General features: G+C 38.5%; 1 protein-coding gene across 1 annotated transcript in view; it reads right to left on the bottom strand.

Annotated features, from left to right (window-relative positions):
* Positions 1–11,068, bottom strand: part of CCDC168 (coiled-coil domain containing 168) — a 38,158-nt gene extending 27,090 nt beyond the window's left edge. The window contains exons 1-3 of the mRNA XM_025262602.3: positions 10,468–11,068; positions 10,256–10,295; positions 10,095–10,128 (exon numbers count right to left, since the gene is read on the bottom strand). Coding sequence (XP_025118387.3) covers positions 10,095–10,128; positions 10,256–10,295; positions 10,468–10,737 — 344 coding nt within the window. The 5' untranslated portion in view covers positions 10,738–11,068. The remainder of the gene's footprint in view (positions 1–10,094; positions 10,129–10,255; positions 10,296–10,467) is intronic.
* Positions 11,069–12,053: the final 985 nt, after the last annotated feature.

Genomic DNA, 12,053 nt, shown 5'->3' with positions numbered 1-12,053 from the left:
AGTGAGTCAATTGTCACTGAGGACCTATTTCATATAAGAACTCTCTTTGAAATTTAAGGAAATCCAATATAGTATATGAAAACATAGTTAAATGTAGAGATAAGCTGGGAAGTCATTATCCACATTACAAAATAATTCATTACCTAGTTGCATTCATTCAATAAATCAATCCACTGACAAAGTGAAGTAAGTTATTTTCATATCTAGGAGAATGAGGGATTTTTCCCCACAAAAATCTGTCCAAAAGTCTACTTTTGACTGTCTATTTTGACAAAGTTGCAGATTAAGATTATATCCTTTTACAAGGAATATCAGTTTCTGTTCTCTGTGTGACAGTTTTGACAAGAATGAAAACATCCTTATGGGAATTTAAGAGGTACAACAGAACAGTGCCCAATGTCATAAACTATAGCTTTATATAAGTCCTAATTGTTTAACAGCTGTTTGTTTTTGATCAAGAGAGAAGCCTACATTTTAGGGTAATGCTTCTCAACATAATTTTGGTTAAAATAATTATCACGGAAGAGGGCGATAGAACATGAAGATGGTTGAATGGCATCACCAATTCAATGGACATGAACTTCAGCAAACTCTGGGAGATGGGAAGGGACAGGGAGGCCTGGTGTGCTGCAGTCCATGGGGTCACAAAGAGTTGGACACGAATTGGTGACTGAATAACAACAACTGATCACAGAGGGCTTCCCAGGTGGCTCAGAGGTAAAGAATCTGCCTGCAAATGCAAGAGACTCGGGTTGGCTCCATGGGTCAGGAAGAGCCCCTGGAGAAGGAAATGGCAATCCACTCCAGGATTCTTGCCTGGAGAATTCCATGAACAGAGGAGCCTGGTGGGCTACAGTCCATAGCGTTGCAAAGAGTTGGACGTGACTTAGTGACTAAAGAGCAGCAGCAAATGGTCATGGAAGTGGACCTTCCAGCATCCTTTCTACCTCAAATGATTAGGCTTGGTCTAGCAATGCTAGAAAGAGGAGAGTGAAAAAGTTGGCTTAAAGCTCAACATTCAGAAAACGAAGATCATGGCATCTGGTCCCATCACTTCATGGCGGGGGCTCCAAAATCACTGCAGATGGTGACTGCAGCCATGAAATTAAAAGACGCTTACTCCTTGGAAGGAAAGTTATGACCAACCTAGATAGCATATTCAAAAGCAGAGACATTACTTTGCCAACAAAGGTTCGTCTAGTCAAGGCTATGGTTTTTCCATGGTCATGTATGGATGTGAGAGTTGGACTGTGAAGAAGGCTGAGCACCAAAGAATTGATGCTTTTGAACTGTGGTGTTGGAAAAGACTCTTGAGAGTCCCTTGGACTGCAAGGAGATTCAACCAGTCCATTCTGAAGGAGATCAGCCCTGGGATTTCTTTGGAAGGAATGATGCTAAAGCTGAAACTCCAGTACTTTGGCCACCTCATGCGAAGAGTTGACTCATTGGAAAAGACTCTGATGCTGGGAGGGATTGGGGGCAGGAGGAGAGGGGGACGACAGAGGATGAGATGGCTGGATGGCATCACTGACTCGATGGACGTGAGTCTCAGTGAACTCTGGGAGTTGGGATGGACAGGGAGGCCTGGCATGCTGCAATTCATGGGGTCGCAAAGAGTCGGACATGACTGAGCGACTGAACTGAGCAATGCTCAGACCAACAACATCAGCATCACTTTGATCAAAAATGCAAAATGATCATAAATGCAAAATGCAAAAATGACCAGAAATGCAAAATCTCAGATCCCACCCTAGACTTCCTGAATCAGATGCCCTAGGTGTGGGGCCTGGAAATCTGAATTTTAACAAGCTCTCCAGGTGATTCTGATGCCCCTTAAGTTTTGTTTCACAGTTGTTATTGTTCAGTTGCTAAGTCGTGTCTGTTTCATGGTAAGTTTGTTTCATGGTAAGGTACCCTAAAATCATAAACTGAAACTCATATAATTAAGTCAGAAATTCTGGTGGCTGTCTCTCCAGGGAACACAGATTATCTTGTCCTTTACTGGAAGAATGACCCTAGTTTTAAATAACTCATCATCATGAACAAAGCCATGAAAGTGAAAGTGAAAGTGAAGTCGCTCAGTCGTGTCTGACTCTTTGCGACTCCATGGACTGTAGCCTACCAGGCTACTCTGTCCATGGGATTTTCCAGGCAATAGTCCTAGAGTGGATTGCCATTTCTTTCTCCAGGGGATCTTCTCAACCAAGGGATCGAATCTGGGTCTCCCACATTGTAGACAGACACTTTACCGTCTGAGCCACCAGGGAAGTCCAGAGCCATGAAGCTAATAAATTAAATCATCAACATATACCCCCATCGCACAAATAGTTTTTCTACATGTTTACTTATACAGGAAAATCTCATTGATTTGGATTCTTCTAATTATTAATAGAATTTGGAGTATTTTAGACTGAACTATTGATTACCTTTTTTCACAGGAACACAAAATTATTAGGTGAATGTTTAAAATACATCAAATACTTTTCAAGTTCTTTCTACTGTCAGGAGAAGCTATTAATGTCTAATATACAGGCTGTATACACATTTTTGTTACCTGGTGTGGTAGTCAATTTTGTGTGTTAACTTGCCTGGGCTGAGGAATGCCCAGAGAGCTGGTAAAACACTGTTTCTGAGCACCTGTGAGGATGCTTCAGGAAGAGATTCACATTTGAATCAGCAGCCTGAAGATACAGAAGATATGCCCTGGGCATATTGGCTGGCATCATCCAATCCACTGAGGGCTCAAATAGAACAAATACGTGGAAGAGCAAACTCCCCGACTCTTATTGATCTGGGATGTCCATCTTCTTTGCCCTCAAACATCAGAGCTCCTGATTCTTGGGTCTTTGGGCTCTGAGACCATCCAGCACTGCACAACTCCCTGCCACCCCAGGACTTCTGCCTTGGGCTGAATTATACCGTTTGCTTTTTTAGGTCTCCAGTTTTTATTTGGTAGATCAGGGGACTTCTCAGCCTCTATAACCATGCAAGCCAATTCCTATAAAACTCGTTTTATCTGTCTCTCTCTTTTTTGCATTTCTCTGCTGAACCCTGACTGATACACCTACCCATCATCTTTAGTATCATGTCACCTTTGGTACCACCATCTGTCCTTAAAACTAAAGCAAAATTATAGCTTGGAGTAATAATCATGGATGCGTACTCTTCAACATCCATTCTACCTCAAGGGTTTATGCTAAATCTAATATAGTAATCTCATTTCCAAGTAATTGAATAAGGAGTGGGTATGAAATAATCCCAGTATAAGACAAAGACATTTAACAACTTCGGGGAAAAGTTGCCTTGTTCCTAAGAAAGACACAGGAAGAATTGGCCTCTTACATCCTCTGGAAATTGCTGGTCTGATTTGGAAACTCTTGGTGGCAATCTTTCTATTTACCTCAAGGTAAAACCAACACCAAGAAAGGCAGAGGGAGGGGCTCCCCTGGTGGGCCAGTGGTTAAGAATCCACCTTCCAGTGCAGAGGACATGGGTTCAATCCCTGGCTGGGGAACTAAGATCCCACATGCTGTGGGGCAAGTAAGCCCACGTACCACAACTAGAGAAATCTGTGCACCACAGTGAGGACTAAGACCCAACACACCCAAAAACAAATAAATATTTATAAATAAATACAAATAGAACAACCACATTACATGAATAAAGCCCCTTTACACCTGACAACCAAAAGAAATTAGACTGAAGTCAAGTAATCTTCAGGTTTGTACTCCACACAGCTACTAGTGATTCAGCTGAAACACAAAACTGTCACTCCTACGCTCAACCACCTTCAGTGGTTCCTCACTACCTACAGAATAAACTCCAAGCTTTTCACATGGCATACAGACTTTGTATAGTCAAAGCTATGGTCTTTCCAGTAGTCATATACAGATGTAAGAGTTGGACTATAAAGAAGGCTGAGCACCAAAGAATTGAGGCTTACAAACTGTGGTGTTGGAGAAGACTCCTGAGAGTCCCTTGACAGCAAGGTGATGAAACCAGTCAATCCTAAAGGAAATCAACCCTGAATATTCATTGGAAGAACTGATGCTGAAGCTTCAATACTTTGGCCACCTGATCGAAGAGCTGAGTAATTGGAAAAGACCCTGATGCTGGTGAAGATTGAGGGCAGGAGGAAAAGTGGAAGACAGAGGATGAGATGGTTGGATGGCATCACTGACTCAATGGACATGAGTTTGAGCGAACTCCAGGAGATGGTGAAGGACAGGGAACCCTGGTGTGCTATAGTCTATGGGGTTGCAGAGTTGGACATGACTGAGCGCCTGAACAACAATGAGAGAAAGTCCTTTATGATCTGACTCCTGCCTGTTTTTTCACATTCATCACCCACAACTCCCGGCCCATCCTCACCATTCCAGCAACCCTGAAATAATCATAAGTTGTTGTACATACCCTGCAGTTTCTTATTTCCTTGCCTCTGTTCATGGCCTATAAGGCCTTCTTTATCCTCCCAACCAGTGTCTTTTTCTGACTAATTTCCACTTACCTTTTAAAGTTCAGCTCCAGTATAAGCTTCTCCATGAAGCCATTCTCAACACCCCCTAAGCTGGTGTAGGTGTCTCCTAAAATGTTCTCCTAGATTTCCTATTATTGTGTTACTATACTGCAAGAAATCATCCTTTTATGTATAGAAATGAATGAAAATGAAAACACAACAACCAAAAACCTATGGGACTCAGTAAAAGCAGTGCTAAGGGGAAGGTTCATAGCAATACAAGCTTACCTCAAGAAACAAGAAAAAGTCAAATAAATAACCTAACCCTACACCTACAGCAACCTGAAAAGGAAGAAATGAAGAACCCCAGGGTTAATAGAAGGAAAGAAATCATAAAAATTAGGGCAGAAATAAATGCAAAAGAAAAGAGACCATAGCAAAAATCAACAAAGCTAAAAGCTTTGTTTAAAAAAAAGCTATCTATCTTCTTTGAGAAGATAAATAAAATAGACAAACCATTAGCCAGACTCATCAAGAATCAAAGGGAGAAGAATCAAATCAAAATTAGAAATGAAAATGGAGAAATCACAACAGACAACACAGAAATACAAAGGATCATAAGAGACTACTATCAGCAACTATATGCCAATAAAATGGACAACTTAGAAGAAATGGACAAATTCTTAGAAAAGTATAACTTTCCAAAACTGAACCAGGAAGAAATACAAAATTTTAACAGACCCATCACAAGCACAAAAATCGAAACTGGAATCATAAATCTTCCAGCAAACAAAAGCCCAGAACCAGATGGCTTCACAGCTGAATTCTACCAGAAGTTTAGAGAAGAGCTAACATCTATCCTACTCAAACTCTTCCAGAAAATTGCAGAGGAAGGTAAACTGCCAAACTCATTCTATGAAGCCACCATCACCCTAATACCAAAACGAGACAAAGATGGCACAAAAAAAGAAAACTACAGGCCAATATCACTGATGACTGTAGATGTAAAAATCCTTAACAAAATCCTAGCAAACAGAATTCAGCAACCTATTAAAAAGATCATACATCATGACCAAGTGGGCTTTATCCCAGGGATGCAAGGATTCTTCAGTATCCACAAATCAATGTAATATACCACATTAACAAATTGAAAGATAAAAACCATGTGATTATCTCAACAGATGCAAAGAAAGTCTTTGACAAAATTCAGCATCCATTTATGATAAAAAAAAAACCCTCCAGAAAGCAGGCATAGAAGGAACACATGTCAACATAATAAAAGCTATATAATTAAAAAAAATAATAAATATAATAAAATTATTATAAATAATTTATAAATTATATTTATAATAATAAAACCCACAGCTAACATTATCTTCAATGGTGAAAAATTGAAAGCATTTCCTCTAAAGTCAGGAACAAGACAAGGGTGCCCACTCTCACCACTATTATTCAACATAGTTTTGGAAGTTTTAGCCACAGCAACCAGAGAAGAAAAATAAAAGGAATCCAGATTGGAAAAGAATAAGTAAAACTCTCACTGTTTGCAGATGACATGATCCTCTACATAGAAAACCCTAAAGACTCCACCAGAAAATTACTAGAGCTAATCAATGAACATAGTAAAGTTGCAGGATATAAAATTAACACACAGAAATCTCTTGCATTCCTATACACTAACAATGAGAAAGCAGAAAGAGAAATTAAGGAAACAATTCCATTCACCATCGCAACTAAAAGAATAAAATACTTAGGAATAAATCTACCTAAAGAAACAAAAGACATATATATAGAAAACTATAAAACACTAATGAAAGAAATCAAAGATGACACAAATAGATGGAGAAATATACCATGTTCATGGATCGGAAGAATCAATATAGTGTAAATGAGTATACTATCCAAAGCAATCTATAGATTCAATGCAATCCCTATCAAGCTACCAATGGTAGTTTTCACAGAACTAGAACAACTAATTTCACAATTTGTATGGAAATACAAAAAACCTCGAATAGCCAAAGCAATCTTGAGAAAGAAGAATGGGACTGGAAGAATCAACCTGCCTGACTTCAGGCTCTACTACAAAGCTACAGTCATCAAGACAGTATGGTACCAGCACAAAGACAGAAATATAGATCAAAGGAACAAAATAGAAAGCCCAGAGATAAATCCACGCACCTATGGATACCTTATCTTTGACAAAGGAGGCAATAATGTACAATGGAGAAAAGACAATCTCTTTAACAAGTGGTGCTGGGAAAACTGGCCAATCACTTGTAAAAGAATGAAACTAGAGCACTTTCTAACACCATATACAAAAATAAACTCAAGATGGATTAAAGGTCTAAGTGTAAGACCAGAAACTATAAAACTCCTAGAGGAAAACATAGGCAAAACACCCTCTGACATAAATAATAGCAGGATCCTCTATGACCCACCTCCCAGAGTAATGGAAATAAAGTAAAAATAAAAAAATGGGACCTAATTAAACTTAAAAACTTCGGCACAAAGAAGGAAACTATAAGCAAGGTGAAAAGACAGCCTTCAGAATGGGAGAAAATAATAGCAAACAAAGAAACTGACAAGAATTAATCTCAAAAATATACGAGCAGTTCCTGCAGCTCAATTCCAGAAAAGTAAATTACCCAATCAAAAAATGGGCTAAAGAACTAAACAGACATTTCTCCAAAGAAGACATACAGATGGCTAACAAACACATGAAAAGATGCTCAACATCATTCATTATCAGAGAAATGTAAATCAAGACCACAATGAGGTACCATCTCACACCAGTCAGAATGGCTGCTATCCAAAAGTCTACAAACAATAAATGCTGGAGAGGGTGTGGAAAAAAGGGAACCCTTTTACACTGTTGGTGGGAATGCAAACTAGTACAGCCACTATGGAGAACAGTGTGGAGATTCCTTAAAAAACTAGAAATAGAACTGCCATATGACCCAGCAATCCCGCTGCTGGGCCTACACACCAAGGAAACCAGAACTGAAAGAGACACGTGTACCCCAAAGTTCATTACAGCACTGTTTATAATAGCCAGGACATGGAAGCAACTTAGATGTCCATCAGCAGAAGAATGGATAAGAAAGCTATAGTACATATGCACAATGGAATATTACTCAGCCATGAAAAAGAATATATTTGAATTAGTTCTAATGAGGTGGATGAAACTGGAGCCTACTATATAGAGTGAAGTAAGTCAGAAAGAAAAACACCAATACAGTATACTAATGTATATATATGGAATTTAGAAAGATGGTAATGATGACCCTATATGCGAGATAGCAAAAGAGACACAGATGTATAGAACAGTCTTTTGGACTCTATGGGAGAAGGTGAGGGTGGGATGATTTGAGAGAATAGTATTGAAACATGTATATTATCATATGTGAAACAGATCTCCAGTCCAGGTTCAATGCATGAGACAGGGTGCTCAGGGCTGGTGCACTGGGATGACCCTGAGGGATGGGATGGGGAAGGAGATGGGAGAGGGGTTCAGGACGGGGAACAGATGTATACTCATGGCTGATTCATGTCAATGTATGGCAAAAACCACTACAATATTGTAAAGTAATTAGCCTCCAATTAAAACAAAAACAAAACAAACAAAATCATCCTTTATGAATGTCTCCTCCCCAAGAATATAAGCTTCTTGAGAAGAGATACTATCTTATTATTTGTGCATGCATGCTTAGTCACTCAGTCATGACCAACTCTCTGTGACCCCACAGACAAATGAGGAAAATAAAGCTCAAGGTTAAGTGGATTGTTTACCTACCATGACCTCTCTCTTCAATACAAATGAAGAAGTAATAATCACCAGTTCTGATAATTCAGTTGAAAAATATTTATTTAGCACCTATCATAGCCTGCCAGGCTCCTCTGTCCATGGGGTTTTCCCAGCAAGAATACTGGAGTGGGTGGTCACTACCTCCTCCAGGGCTTATTATTTGAATACCAGTGTATAATACAAGGTCCATTGTATAGGGATATCTAATGATTACTGAATGGATTTTGATGAAAACAATTAAGATGTTGATAGCACCAAGAGTAGCAATGTCAGTATTTAATCTCTAGCACTCATGTATCCTCAGGATGTGGGATGAATTCTGATTGTATAAACTCCTTTCATGGCACTCTTGAAGAACCTAGCTCAAGGTCTGCTGGGTTCACAGTAGGTGCTAAATGAATATTTTTTCAGTTGAATTATCATAACTTGTCATTATTTCTTCTTTGTACTGGAGAGAGAGGTTGGGGTAGAGAAAGAAGCAAGCCACTTAACCTCTAAGCTTTATTTTCCTCATCTGTAAAAACAGGAATGATGCTCTGCAGCGATCTAAATGGGAAGGAAATCCAAAGGAGAGGGGACATATGTATGTGTATGATTCACTGATTCACTCTGCTGTACAGCAGAAACTGACACAACATTATAAAGCAACTATGTGCGTGCTTGGTCGCTTCAGTCATGTCTAACTCTTTGCAACCCTGGACTGTAACCCACCAGGTTCCTCTGTCCATGGAATTCTCCAGGTAAGAATACTGGAGTGGGTAGCCATTTCCTTCTCCAGATTCCCAACCCAGGGATCAAACCTGGGTCTCCTGCATTACAGGTGGATGCATTACCATCGAGCCACCAGGGAAGCCCCAATATATATATTATATACATATATGTATTCATGCATACTCTGAAACAAATTAAAAAAAAAACAGTAATGATACTATCTACCTGGAAGGATAATTTCAACAATATATAAAAATCCATTAATACAGTTTGGAATAGAGCAACCATTTAAAAATCAAAGTTAAAAAACAGAACTACCATATGACCCACCAATCCCACTCCTGGGCACATACCCAGAGAATACCATAATTCAAAAAGATACATGAACCCCAGTGTTCACTGAAGCACTGTGTACAATAGCCATAAGATGGAAGCAATCTAAATGTCCATCAACACAGGAATGGATAAAGAAGATGTGGTACATGTATACAATGGAATATTAATCATTAAAAGGAATGAAATTGTGACATTTGCAGAGATGTAGATGGACCTAGAGACTGCCATACAGAGTGAAGTAAGTTAAAAAGAGAAAAACAAATACTGAATATATCACTTATATGTGGAATCTAGAAAAATGATACAGATGAACTTATTCACAAAATGGAGACACAGATATAGAGAACAAATGTATGGATACCAAGGGGGAAAGAGGGGGTGGGATGAACTGGGAGATTGGGACTGACCTATATACACTGCTATGTACAAAATAGATAACTAAAGAGAACCTAGTGTAGAGCACAGGGAATGCTACTCAGTGCTCAGTGGTGACCTAAAGGGGAAAGAAATCCAAAAAGAGGGGATGTATGTATATATATATTTTTATATCTCTCTCTCTCTCTCTCATTCACTTTGCTGTACAGTAGAAACTAACATAACTTTGTAAAGCAACTATACTCCAATAAAAATCAATTTAAAAAATAAAAATCAAAGTTAGACTGAATTATGATGTTGAACTGCTGTTGTACTCTATACAAATGGGAAAACTTTTTTCTGTAATTCAGATGTAATTTTGAATAGAACAAAACCAATCTGTTTCATCTAATTTCAAAATATATCATTTACCTTGCTTCTGAGGATGAAATAGCTGACCAATTATCTAGAGAGAAATAGGAATAAAAAAAAGTCAGAGTATCAGTGGGAGAAGTTCAGACTGAACAAGTTTTATATTAAAATATGAAACTGTATTGAACTGAACTGAGCTGATGAAATTGTAGGATACTTACCAAATTTCATGCTTGTCAGGCAACTTCCGTTGTCTTCTTTCTGTCAAGGGAGACAATAAAATGTTCAGTTCAGTTCAGTCGCTCAGTCGTGTACGACTCTTTGCGACCCCAGTTAGAGTAATCCAAATATCAAAGTTACACAATTTTATAAGTTATTCTTTTGTGTTATTTTGAAAAATCTTGGAAAAGGAAATCAAGCATTTTTTTCTTACCTTGTGGACATCTGACTTATCCTTTTCTGAAGGAAGTGCGGGCTTCTTCTGAAAGGACATACAAATCTTTAAGAGTATGATCTCAAAAATAATTCCCAGGAAAATTATAAAGAAGATTGCCATCCAATTATTTTGAGAAGTCCAGGACTCTAGAAGTTCCCATAATGTCAAAAATGTATCATTTCCCAATCCACCTTGCACCACTTTTTTAAAGAAATAAAATCCCTTTGACATTGTTATGTAATATATGAAATAGACGGATCTCTTCATTCCAAAGCCCCTGATTCTGGATGCCCCAAAACACAACAAGGTGGTATGCCCATCTCATAACCATGTGCAATGTTCTGCCAGGAAAAAGTGCCCAGTGCTGCCCAGTGCCTTGTTAAGTACAGTGGTGACTGCTCTGGGTCTAAGTGAGGTACGTGTCATAGTGGGTATTTAACTGAGCTCATATCAACTTGCTTGAGCAATAATGAAAGTTCACTGGTGAGACATGTATGATGCTATCTGTAGTTTTTTTAAATTAAAAAATAATCCTCCATTAATTTCACACAACCCCCCCCCCCCCAATTCTATAAATAATTCCTTAGCACAGTTGGGTTATAGCTATACTGTAATTTTTTAAAATGTAGAATAAATTTGAATTGGACAAAACCATTTTCTTTTACAACCAGGAAGTGTATTTTATACTTGTGATCAGGAAAACATGAATGTAGGATGGCAAGATTTAGCATTAAAACACACACACACACACACACACACACAAACTACACACACATACACAAACTAGATGCTGCAGTTTAATTTGAACTTCAGATAAATACCAAATAATTTTTTGGCATGTCTCATTGTCACTCTGCAGGACAGATAATAGCTTGTCTCTTGGGGGCCAGCCTGATGTTTTCTTAAAATAGAACACCTCATTTTATAATTCTTTTTGTTAGAGGTGTCTGTCAGCAATGTTCCTCTTCAATAATCTACTGCGATGTTGAAAACCAAAGTTAGATTTGGTGGGTTCTGGAATGGTCTCCTGGTGAATTTCCTCTTTACTCTGTTTCTGGTGATACCAAGGAACAGCTACCTGTGATGCTTGCTGATGTCAGAATTAGGGTGGGGCAGAGCCAAAGTCTTAAGAGTCATAAGTATACAAAACAATCTGGACTGTTAGTGAAAATATTAACACTACCTTGGATTTAGAGCACTTTCCTTTGGAAGATGTACTAATACTTCTGTTGTCTTCATTTGTTCAAGGTGGGCTGAAGAAAGAAGTATAGTTCTTTACACCAGAGTTAATTGTTCAGGCCTTCTCTGTTGCATAACTTTGAGTGCAAGAAAGATTTCTTGAGTTCTTACTAACCTAGAGTATTAGAGAGAAGGAGATCAATGACACATCCTAGAAGCTTATGATCTTAATTTAGGTTTAACTGTGATCTTGGGGGTTGTTTTTGCAAAGTATGTCTCACTGGGATGCATGGTATAGGAATTCCTTAGTTCTAGAACACACAATTCCTCTAGGCATTTCTAGGGTAAAATACACCCTCCTCTCTGACTCCCCTTCCATATATACAAACAGGGTGATTTTATTC

The sequence above is a fragment of the Bubalus bubalis genome, chromosome 13 (assembly GCF_019923935.1).
Source record: "Bubalus bubalis isolate 160015118507 breed Murrah chromosome 13, NDDB_SH_1, whole genome shotgun sequence".
Taxonomy (NCBI): Eukaryota; Metazoa; Chordata; class Mammalia; order Artiodactyla; family Bovidae; genus Bubalus; species Bubalus bubalis.
This window is presented reverse-complemented; position numbering and strand designations above follow the sequence as displayed.